Source organism: Chelon labrosus (assembly GCF_963514085.1).
Source record: "Chelon labrosus genome assembly, chromosome: 23".
NCBI lineage: Eukaryota > Metazoa > Chordata > Actinopteri > Mugiliformes > Mugilidae > Chelon > Chelon labrosus.
In genome coordinates, this window is record NC_140356.1 from 2,657,405 (window position 1) to 2,668,585 (window position 11,181).

At 43.2% G+C, this 11,181-nt stretch overlaps 2 protein-coding genes across 6 annotated transcripts; both read right to left on the reverse strand.

Moving 5' to 3' along the window:
* Window positions 1-567: 567 nt before the first annotated feature.
* On the reverse strand, window positions 568-8,262 carry LOC311508649 (ankyrin repeat and SOCS box protein 13-like). 5 transcript variants are annotated; one of them, XM_084573534.1, is made up of 6 exons: window positions 8,161-8,262; window positions 7,393-7,580; window positions 7,050-7,206; window positions 6,837-6,971; window positions 6,388-6,579; window positions 2,384-6,008 (listed from the first exon to the last, which is right to left on the reverse strand). In XM_084573534.1, exons 1-6 carry the CDS (start codon window positions 8,201-8,203, stop codon window positions 5,881-5,883), a joined length of 843 nt encoding a protein of 280 aa, XP_084429660.1. In that variant the 5' UTR covers window positions 8,204-8,262; the 3' UTR covers window positions 2,384-5,880. The 5 variants fall into 5 exon arrangements, 4 of the variants coding, with proteins under 4 accessions (XP_084429660.1, XP_084429658.1, XP_084429659.1 ...); XR_014699765.1 differs by lacking the exon at window positions 8,161-8,262 and adding an exon at window positions 568-1,262 and having other exon boundaries at window positions 5,764-6,008; window positions 6,837-7,206; window positions 7,393-7,663; XM_084573532.1 differs by having other exon boundaries at window positions 6,837-7,206.
* A 209-nt stretch (window positions 8,263-8,471) lies between these two features.
* Window positions 8,472-10,643, reverse strand: asb13a.1 (ankyrin repeat and SOCS box containing 13a, tandem duplicate 1). The gene is made up of 5 exons (XM_084573535.1): window positions 10,231-10,643; window positions 9,492-9,648; window positions 9,268-9,402; window positions 8,782-8,973; window positions 8,472-8,668 (listed from the first exon to the last, which is right to left on the reverse strand). The coding sequence occupies exons 1-5, from the start codon at window positions 10,462-10,464 to the stop codon at window positions 8,508-8,510; spliced, it is 879 nt and encodes a 292-aa protein (XP_084429661.1). The 5' UTR covers window positions 10,465-10,643; the 3' UTR covers window positions 8,472-8,507.
* Between the last annotated feature and the right edge of the window lie 538 nt (window positions 10,644-11,181).

Sequence of the window (11,181 nt, forward strand, 5' to 3'; positions counted from 1 at the left end):
TAGGAACATCTGGGGGTGTAGACTCTAGACATGCAAGCTTCTGATGGGCAACACCTACAGACATTTCTGATAGGATGATGGGATCAAGAAAGTCTACAAGTCTGGTTGCCCTTGTTTTTTAATATATCATGACCTGCAAGACTGACATCCTTCACAGACATGTTAAATTATTGTTCATCAAAACACAGTTCTTTCTATAAATCAATTATATTAGCATTATCACAAATTATCCATACGGGTGTTATGAGGTGTGTATTTGAACTGTGAACATAGCCAGGCTAGCGGTTTTCCTGTTTCCAGTCATTATGCTAAGCCAACCACGATATCTACACGTAGTGTTGCAATGGTTTGCAGACATGAAGAGCTGTAGGGTGAGGGCTGATCTGACTATGTGCACACAACTGACTGCGTATTTTTTGTGAACAATGTGACATTACACTTCTCTGTGGCTGTGAGCAATAAACGGAACTGAGCTAGCTGATTGCCCAAATTAAAAGCATGAGTCAGCTCCACAGAACCCATCAGTCATGTCATGAGCAGAAAATTATTTTTTTGTGCACTTTCTATGTGTGTATATATATATGTTTGGTTCTTGTCTTCATGCATCTCTCTGTATATCAGTCTTCAGTGCAGCGCCTCACATCTGCAGCTCATTTCAGGGTAGTGACTTTCCGGCTGCAGTGTCTGATGGGTGAGCATAGCACTGGACCATCACAGCGTCCTAGCTGTGTGTTTATCTCTAACTCTTAAACAAAAACCTCCCAGTTCCTGTCTGCTTAGCACCTCAGATCCACAATCTGCTCTCTTCTTTTCCCTTTCCTCTTCTGCTCTTCTGCTGCCAAGAACTATTCCCCCTTCTGTTCATGGCTTAATGACAAAGATCTTTTCCTCGGGAAAGCAAATCAATGAGGTCTGCTTAATTAGCCACCAGCCGGTGACTAACCGGTTACAGGAGCTTGTTGTCTCTTTGCCCTCTGGCCCCTAACACACGCTGACTGTTACAGCACAGCTTGTAGTTGGCTGACACGTTTGGCCGACAGTTTATTTCTTTATCCATGGCACAGCCTAGTGGAAAATGAGAGGAACTGAGCTTAGTATACTTGGTCAAACTGTAGGCTTTGTTTCAAATTTAGTCAAATGATCACAGTTTGAACTAAATACTGTAATTACAACATATTTTCACAAGATGTTTATTTACTCAGCTTACCTAAGTATTGTCGTTGACCATGTTCATCCCTTTAAGACCAAAGCGTAACCATCTTCTGACATGAAGAATTGACAAAGGGGAGTCCAACTCAGTAGGGGTACCTAATAAAGTGGCCAGTGAGTGGATAAGGTGCAACATTTAGTCCTTATGTTTATGTGTTAGAAGCTGGAAAAATGGGCAAGTGGAAGGTTATGAGAGAGTCTGAAAGGGCTAAACTGAGATGCCTAGACTTGTTGCTCAGATCATCTCCAGAACTACAGCTCTTGTGGGGTGTTCCTGGTCTATAGTGGTCAGTACCTGTGTGGTCCAATGAAATTAGGGGGCGACTGTAGCACATACTGCTGTTTTGACGGAGAGGTGTCAGAGCATCAGTTCGTTTTGTATTGGGCTGTGTAGCAGCAGACCAGTCACGATACCCATGCTGACACCTGTCCTACACTGAAAGCGCCTACAAAGGGAACTGGACCATAGAGAAATGGAGGAACGTGGCCTGCTCTGATGAATCAAGTTTTTCTTTAAATCACATGGATGGCCAGATACATGTGTTGCTTACCTCAGGAACACATTGCACCCGCATACACTATAGGAACAAGGGAAGACAGCAAAGGCCGTGCGAAGCTTTGGGCAATGTTCTTCTTGGAGATCTTTGACATGTACCACCTACCTAAACACTGTTACAGATCATGTACACCCTTTCATGGAAACAGTATTCACTGATGGCAGTGGCCTCTTTAAACAGGATTACGTTCCGTGCCACAAAGCTAAAATAGTTCAGGAATGGTTCGAGAAACACAACAATGGGTTCAAGGTGTTGACCACCAGAGTCCGCAAGATCTCAATCCAGTAGAGGATCTCTGGGATATTTTAGACAAACAAGTCTGATCCATGGAGGCCCTACACAGTTTGCAGAACTTAAAGGCTCTGCTGCTAACGTCTTGGTGCCAGATACCAGAGCACACCTTCAGAGGTCTAGTGGAGTCCATGCCTAGACGGGTCAGGGTTGTTTTGGCAGGAGGTAGACAATATTAGGTAAAAGGTCATAATATTAAGGCTGATCAGTGTAGTTATTTGGTCTAAGAGCATGTACCTGCTCTGTAGTAACAATTTAAAGTTCCTGACATAAAGCATACATAGTACATTCTGCTAATAGATCCTTCAAATGATGGAACTGCTGGTACCCTATGTAGCACAGACCTAAACAGTTAAAGAGATGACCTGTTTCCTGTCATGTACTGTTCTTGGTGTGTGTGTTTACAAGAATAAGTTGGCAGCAGCCAGACAGGCACCACCATGAGGACATACAGAGCACAACACGGCTCTTAGGTGTCAGGACATACAGTAAACGTGTTAAATGACTTGGTTTGAAATCCAGATGCACGCAAAAACATGAGGACAGCACGTCATTGACACAGTTTACTCAATAAATCAACATATTAATCATATTCAGATCAAAACACTTTAAGAAGAGAAGTATTTATAGAACATTTTTGTGTGTGTTGGTGGTGGTGGTGGTGGTGGAGGGGTCCTCAAAATGTAGCACCTTAAACATATAAATCAGTGTGTTCTGAACATGGCACCAGATTAAACCTAGCATTTCAATAACAATTAAGAAACTCAAAGAACTGCCAAGGCTCTTTAATCCGACGAACCAGGAGGAAAGTTTTAAAAAGGACCAACCAACCACGCTATTGATCAACCTGAAGTTCAACATTCCTATAAGGAAGCAAGGGCCATTTCTCATGTTAGATAACAAGACATTCCCTTCATGCCTGCCATCCTCTCATCGTTTTTTCCAGTCCCTTCTCTGGACTTAAAGTGCTTTGAACCCAAGCATGTTTTGTACTGGTTATTTTAAGCTGCAAGGAGAAGAGCCGTCTGTATCAGGGTCAGATATTTTAACATGTCTTAAAGGGATCGCTCCATGAGATACGTGCTTCAAGATTATTTACCGGCCTGATTACAGTGACCTGTATTTTATAGCGTTAATAACAGTACAAACAGATTGTTATGATGGTAGGTAAGTTACTAGAATTTATATTTTGACTTGAAAAACTCCCACAGCTTGGCCTGTTTATGGAGCGTATCAGACAAGCTCTATGTTCAAGCCAGCATCGTGCAGCCCAGGCACGTTTAGGGCACCAGCCAAATGAGGGGAGTGAACCGAGAGATATGGATGCGGGTCTGAAAGTATGAAATAGTGTTTACTACTTGGAAGAGGTCTGGCAGACACACAGTAACCCCCACTGGTTCTGATCTCCATGAGAGCTGTCAGATGGCCAGGTAACCATGCTCGCTGGCAGCTCAGGGGAAAAAAAATAAGAGGTCTGAAAGCAGTGAACCTAAACACCCCAAAATCCTGAATACTAACGTCAGCAGACTGCACGTGGACTGTGTTTTATGATTAATAAGAACAGGGGCAGGGGGGATACAGAAAGAGAAAAAGTCACGCTCACTGAATATCTTTATAAACGTCCATGGTAACCAAATTTGGTTGTTTGTGCTCAACTTTATGCTATTGTGCTTTGATTAGCCATTTGGCACAACTACATTTGATGATGGTTATTAATGTCCATGAGCTTGAGTTTATTAGAAAAGATTCAAATTATATTATACACCGATCAGGCATAACATTATGACCTAATATTGGGCCTTCTGAGGGTGTCCTCTGGTGTCTGGCAGCAGAATGTTGTTAGTGTGGGCCTTTGGGTCCTATGGGTTGAGGGGAGGGGCCTCTGTGGACCATCCCACAGATACTCGATCAGTTTGGGATCTAGTGAAGTAGTGGTTCTAGCTGGGGTGTTCCTAAACCATTTTTTTTGTGTGTGCCTGTGTCAGGCCCACTGGGGTGGGGGTGCCTGGTCTGGTCTAGGTGGGTACTACATGTCTAAGTAACATCCACATGAATGCCAGGTACAAAAGTTTCCCAGCAGAACATTAGATTGTCACAAGATGGTTAGTGTTATTCATTTGTCATAATGTCATAATGTTGTGGCTGATCGGTGTATGCAGTTATCGAAGGTTTTCACACAACTTACAAGAGTGAAGAAGAGTTATTCTCAAACAAGTTTCCAGATGCTGTACGCTGAACAACTGAATACTAAAATAAATAAAAACACACACACAAAACTTCAGATGTGATGTAAAGTGCTCTTTTCGTAAAAAGTAAATATGTAGTTAAAGGGCTAAAACATGTATGTGAAGCCGCTGTGGTTTAGCTAATGTTTCCTCTCAGTGTCACCAGACTCAGATAAGGAAGCACACAACGCTTACACCACTCTGGAAATTAAAGTTCGCTGTAAAAAGATGGATTATGTGTTGCTGGGACAGGCTGAGCCAGGTGAGATGGCATCATAAATAACACATACACAGTGATGCATTCCACTCCTCTGTTATCCAGAGGAATGTGTGTATGGCCTGATTCAACCTCCGAAGAATGAATCAAAGTTATTGGACCGACAAAACAGGTCATGACAATTTAGAAGATTTAAAACACATCTTTGCGGAATTCATTAACAACTTCCCGTGCCTCCGGCTAAAAATAACTAGACCTGACTGAGGACCCTGGGTCGTATATAAGCAAATTTAACAGAGCCACTGGCCCCAAGCTATAAATATGTAGACGGGATAGATGTCTGCTTGAAACTACAGCATCAATATCAAACAGAGGCTGTTGCTATGCATGCTGCGATCATAAAAAACTGAGATGAGTGAAGCAGCATCTGGAAAGCTTCGGTCCGAGTGCTCCTGTGACAACAACACTGCTTTGTATTTTTACTGTTTTTTTTTCTTTCTTGGTCAGGGAATGTAGACGAAGCGAGCACGCCGTGTCCCATTTCATATTTTAACCGCTACTGCCTGCCTTTTCCCGGCAAATCATTGAATTGATCTAGCAGCAGCAGCGTTTAGTTGACAAACAAACAAAACGTACCACTGAATTGAAATAATTCCATATCACCATCATGGCTAATATTAGACGTGATCTTCTCTTGCGGCACCGGTTCTGTTTATTTTTTATTACTGAAATTATTAAATGCTGTTTAAGACATTTATTGTTGACATTCGCAGCCAACGTCTAAACAAACTACTGTCAGACAGAGCGGCCATGATCACCAACCCAAGCCAACTGCTTATATAGCAAAGCGAGCGCTGGTGCCTTTTCTAATAAAAGCTGCTTTTGAATTTAAGTTCTGGCACAAGCTGGCACGAGCCGAGATTGTACCGAGATTGTCGAGAAGAGCTTTTATCTAAATGTTGCCCTTTTAAATCCACGATTAACTGTCATTAAAACACGCTATAAGAAAATGGAAATCTTCCAGCACCACTGATTCTACAGACTTAACAACTTGTAATTGCTTCCTCTAAAAACGGCTAGTCTTGGTATGAGAGTATTTCCTAAACCGATTTACTCATATTGTTGCTGTGCAAGTCTCAGCCTCCACTCGGCCAGTTCAAGTCTTAAGAAGAAAGTGCAGTTTAAAAAAAAAAAAAAAAAACATGAAAGCATGTGATGGCATTGTGCTTGGCACCTTGGCACTAAACTGTGTTTCAGTTGTTACCATATCTAAAGCAGTGGCGCCTTCACTGCGTTTGCAGCAGAATGGTGCAGCAGCAGCAGCACCACATGTCTCCAGTCCTTTGTCGAGCTTTGACCCAGCTCCTGCTCCAGGTGACACTCACTGGTAGCGGAGGTAGCTGATGATGAGTTTTGGCATGTTCAGTTGACCTATGACCTTCAGAGCCCTGGTGCCCAGCTCCTTCCTCACAGCTAACCTGCTGAGCTGCTGCAGACTCATAGGAGTGGCTACAGAAGAAGAAAAAGGAAAACTAAGCGTCTGTAACACACAGTGTGTCAATAATGTTAGCCTCTGGAAAATTATGGAAACATCAGAAAGACGAAACTTGTCAACTGATACCCAAACTGGAGGTATGAGTTTGATGCTGAGATACATTTTTATAAATAGATCTTTGAAATCAAAAGATGCAAGTATGGATGTCTTGTGCATCCATTTATAGAGACTATCCTATAGTTTGTCAGCTGTAAATAGTAGTAACATGGTAAACAACAGGTGTATTTATCTGGGGCTTCACTAAAGTGAAAAACCATCCTTGCTTGCCATCTGCTGGTGACAAACGGTAATGTTTATTTATTTCATGCAGACCAGACTTTTGTGAAAACTCACCCTCGTAAAACTGCAGACAGGTTGCAGAGGGAGAACCCGGTGTGGTGTAGTCCACGGGTTTCCTGTCGTGCTGATCTCTCGCGTAGATGTTGGCCCCAAACTCCACCAGTATCTCAATCATCTCGGCCCGCATGTTTTTGGCAGCGTGGTGCAGTGGGGTCTCGTGCAGCCGGGCGGCGTTCACTTTAGCGCCTAGAAGGACAAAGAAAATTCGTCGGCTTTTTATAAATCTCATGAAAATCTGTGAACGCCTCACACTACCAGATAACTTTCTCAATACTGAGCAAGGTCTTTATTCATGCTAGATTTTACTTGATTGTTGGATTGTTGGCCAACCATACTACTTACTAGATTTAAACTACAGCCTCCAAAATGTGAGAGAAGTAAACAAACAACCTAGTGCCAAATTTAAATCCAAAGGCCCCAATGTGCTTTGCACTGACACCCACCTGCATTGAGCAGCACCTTAACACAGTCCGTGTGCTCGTTAGCACAAGCCACGTGCAGCGGGGTCCCGTAGTAAAGGTCATACGCTTCAAGACAAGCACCCATCGCTATCAAAAGCTCCACACAGTCTGAGTTACCTGAGAGAACATCAGAGAGTACTTGAGTTTGTTTCATAAAAACGTTGTGCATGGAATAAATAAAACTGAGGCACTCACCTCCCATGCAGGCCTCGTGGAGAGGTGAGGCGGTGCGGGAGGTGAGGGCAGGGTTGGCCTTGGCACCGTGCTCCAGCAGGAGCCTCACACACTCCAAGCTACCAGATGAGCAGGCGTCACACAGCGGGGTGCTCCCGTCCACGTTCCTCGCATCCACCTGAGATGCATCGTAAGACACAGGGTGACACAGGAGTACTTCATCTCCTCTTCCCATCTACAATCTTGTCTTTCCTCAAGCATTTCATTTGTTCAGTTCTGACATAATGTATTTGTAGTAAACTCCCAGCCGTTTCCCACAAGTATAACCCACGGTATGATGGACATGTATCTGCTGGTGGTTCACCTGGGCTCCTGCTTCCAGCAGCAGCTGCACACACTGGGCCTGTCCGCGCAGGGAGGCCTCATGCAGCGGTGTGATGGAGTCCACAGCCACCATGTTGACCGAGGCTCCACTCTGGATGAGGTGCTCCAGCTGGGACGCCTGGCCGAGGGACGCTGCCTTGTGAACCTCCGTCCTCTCTGCCCAGCAGCCTGCAGGGGAGCAGGTTGTACTCTGAACATTACAATATGTGATGTTGTTGCCATTTTTATTCATAGATGTTCTTTTAGTAGAATAAATAAATATATGTGACAGCAGTCTTCTTGTTATTGTAACAATGCTTTTTTCACTCCATATTACTAGTATTACTATTATTATTATTGCCTATTTCAGTTGAGATTTAGGCTAAGTTCAAGTACAAAAGTGAACTACAACAACAGTACAACTATATTGTATTTTGTGTACTTCTAGAATATAAGAAAACAAATGTAGTCTTCTTTTTAAGGCTATGTTTCCTGGTTGGTTTGGAGGAAAAAAAATCACGTAAAAAATACAACACTGTAAAGAGAAGCCATTCTACAGTATATTTCTATGCTTTAAACCTACGAAAAATGAATAATACAGGTCTTCGGCGGAGAACTTGTAACACTATGTGAACGACACCGGTTAGCCCGTTGGTTAGCCTGTTAGCTAGCCGGTGACAGCTCAACGCAAACACGCCGACGTCAAACTGGGTCAAGGTTTGAGATAGCGACAGTCTCCCCGGCCATGTTGTCTTCATTTCATTCTCACCAATGTCTCCAAAGAAGTAAGGCTGGGAATTTTCTATTTCCATCCTCGGTCTTTTTCCTCTCCACGTATGATTAGCTTAGCAACGTTGACAGTGAACCAGCGCGACAGGGGTTGTTTGTAAACAGCCGCGTTCACGCCGTCTGCATGCGGCAGGAGTCACGTGACATACCTGGTACTCGAAATGCATGCTGGAATTTGTAGTTTGTACTATAAATTCATTATTTTATCAATATTTATTCCACCTCAGAATAAACAGAGTATATTACAGAAATAAGGTGAATAGTGCATTTACATTTAAGCAGATATGCAGTCCATGATGCATCATTTTAAAGGTTTAATATGTAAACTCAAACACCAATCATGTGTAGTGATGTAGGGTGGTCACAGTAGTGGAGGTAGCTGTGAATGCGGTGGGATATATCTAGTTGATCTATGACTTCTGATGCTCTGGTACCCAGCATCTTCCTCAAAGCAATTCTGCACAGCTGCTGCAGGCTCAGAGGGTTACCTGTCAAGGACAAGAGGTTTACATGAGGTTTCTTGTCATGAATCACAAGCCCAGCAGAAATAAAAGAAAAGCGATCGCTAATACTGTAACTCTTGTCCGAACGGCTGTCTCACTTTCATAAAACCTGAGGCAGGTGTAAGAGGGAGAGGCTGTTGTTGTGTAGTCGACAGGCTTGCTATCCGTGTTGTCGCTGGCATACACGTTGGCGCCAAACTCCACCAGCAGCTCGATCATTTCCACCATTTGAACTCGAGCTGCATGGTGCAGAGCTGTCTCGTGGAATTTCACTGAATTCACATTGGCACCTGCACAAAGTTGAGATGAGTTTAGACCTTTTATTTTAGAGTCATCACGGCTAAAACAAATCTGCAGGTTTAATCTAATCTGATGATGAGTAAATTAAGCACATCCTGGAATGTGACTTCAGCTAATAATAAATATTGCATTCTGTGGCTCACAGTGACTGTGATGCATTTCTCTTTGTCCTGCAGATTCAGTCTCTCTCAGACTCAAAGAGCAATGGGCTCCTTTTACAAATGTCATTCTTTAACACATATTTGTCTTGAACATAGTTTCTAATCTTAACTCTTTGTACTGACCTGCACACAGCAGCTCCTTGACACAATCTATTTGCCCTTTCGCACATGCTATGTGAAGGGGAGGACCAAAGTGGACGTCAAATGCCTCCAGCTTGGCACCGTTGGCTATCATCAGCCTCACAACGTCAGCATTACCTGCGAGGAACGCAACATCTGACTTACCATGGCGAGGAATGACCGGCTATGACTGACTGAAACCAGTGTTATTGCCGCTGCAGTCTTACCTTGTATGCAGGCCTCGTGGAGTGGCGAGGCGGTGAGAGCTGTGAGGGACGGGTTAATTTGGGCTCCGTAGTCCAACAGGAGCTTGGCGCACTCCAGGCTACCAGAAGCACAGGCATGACAAAGAGGAGTGCTGCCATGGATGGTACGCACGTCAACCTGGGGAAAAGAAACAAGTCCTGAAAGAGACCAGTGCATTCTAACATAACAGTCCTGCACTAAATCTTAACTCCATGAAGGTAATGGTATTCAACATTAGTTTCAAATAACAAAGAGAGCTGTTGAGGCTCATTTCGGAGGCTGCGGTTTGTGGTACCACTGAATTGTATTGTGCTGAACTGATGCTTATATTATTTTGACAACCCTGTTTTAGCTGGTCCTAATGACACAAACACTTTACTGTTTAATTCAATTCAGTTTAACAGCACCACAAAGACGTCCTCCAAAATGAGCATCCAGCTGAATTACCACTTTTCCTGTCCTGTTTCAACATCAACTGGACATTAGAACAACCACGATGGGAGATATAGTGCTAGACTGTTATATCAGAATGCATTCATTGACCACTAGTGCACCTGTTGAACTGGCGAGTGAGCGTAGATCCCAACTCTAATCATTATTCTGTATTACAATGAATCACTTTGTGTTGTGTTCACAATAAGGTGTCCAAATTCAGCTCATTCCAGCATTTTATTCGTTCATACTTATCATACACTTTTGTTCCACTTAACTTGATCTTACCTGGGCCCCAGCCTCCAGAAGGAGTCGGGCACAGTTGGGATGAGCCTGTATGCAGGCTTCATGTAGCGGAGTGATGTTATCCACCGTCACCAGGTTCACAGATGTTCCACTTTCTATCAGCTGTTTCAACTGCAGAGCCCTGCCGTGGGACGCTGCTTCATGCAGGGTTGTCCGATCTGCCCAGGAGCCTTGTGCACGCATGAGCACATAACAGAACATTTTAACAGTATACATGTTTACCAGTCATAACACAGGTGAGACCAGTTTTAATAACTGTTGGAACAGTCTCTCAGTAGTCATGGCAATAAGGCAGCCTGAACAGCACCAGGACCCTGGAGTTCCCTTAGATGTCACCTAAATGGTAGAGTTAATTTTAACTTCCTCTGCTTACTTTAATATAACAAGAAAAAAAGATATGCTGTGAATGGTCTATAGTAAACAAATGAGTAAAACAAAAGCAGAAAGCTCTATATTTTAATAGAATAACAGAAAAGAAAGTGTTGTATATAGCTAGCAACAGCAGTGGCTGTATTAGCTAGCTGGATATTTGTATATAATAAACTTTATATTCCTCAGTTGTGTTTGTTATAGTAGAACTTTACTAAGACAAAAACTGTAACATTATACAGTCAAAACTAAACAGTTTCTTAATTGTAATTAGTCTCAACTTGTCAATAAGCCTGTATGTTAGTCATGGATGGCAAAATGTATTTAATTCCCTGCCATGGCGCACACAGTGTAGTTACTATGCTAATACGCTGTCTGTATTTCTCGACGTTGTTAGCTTCTGGCTAATATTTGCTGGTGTTCAAGTTATTGCTATAATGTTTATTGACGTCGCTCACCGATATCGCAAAGAAACGACCGGCGGGCTGCTGTCACCTCCATGTTTAACCCATAGACTGTATAGAAAAGACCGGTAAATCAATCCCTTGGTGGTAGACGACGTAC

Excerpts from the sequence above, each read along its gene's own strand:
- LOC311508649 (XM_084573531.1), bottom strand. The coding sequence starts at position 7,644 with ATGAATAAAAATGGCAACAACATCACATATTGTAATGTTCAGAGTACA. Across the intron at positions 7,207-7,392 it reads TGCTGGAAGCAGGAGCCCAG|GTGGATGCGAGGAACGTGGA; the intron begins GTGAACCACCAG and ends GATGCATCTCAG. Across the intron at positions 6,009-6,387 it reads CTGTCTGCAGTTTTACGAGG|CCACTCCTATGAGTCTGCAG; the intron begins GTGAGTTTTCAC and ends CTTCTTCTGTAG.
- asb13a.1 (XM_084573535.1), bottom strand. The coding sequence starts at position 10,464 with ATGTATACTGTTAAAATGTTCTGTTATGTGCTCATGCGTGCACAAGGC. Across the intron at positions 9,403-9,491 it reads CCACGAGGCCTGCATACAAG|GTAATGCTGACGTTGTGAGG; the intron begins GTAAGACTGCAG and ends CGTTCCTCGCAG. Across the intron at positions 8,669-8,781 it reads CTGCCTCAGGTTTTATGAAA|GTAACCCTCTGAGCCTGCAG; the intron begins GTGAGACAGCCG and ends TGTCCTTGACAG.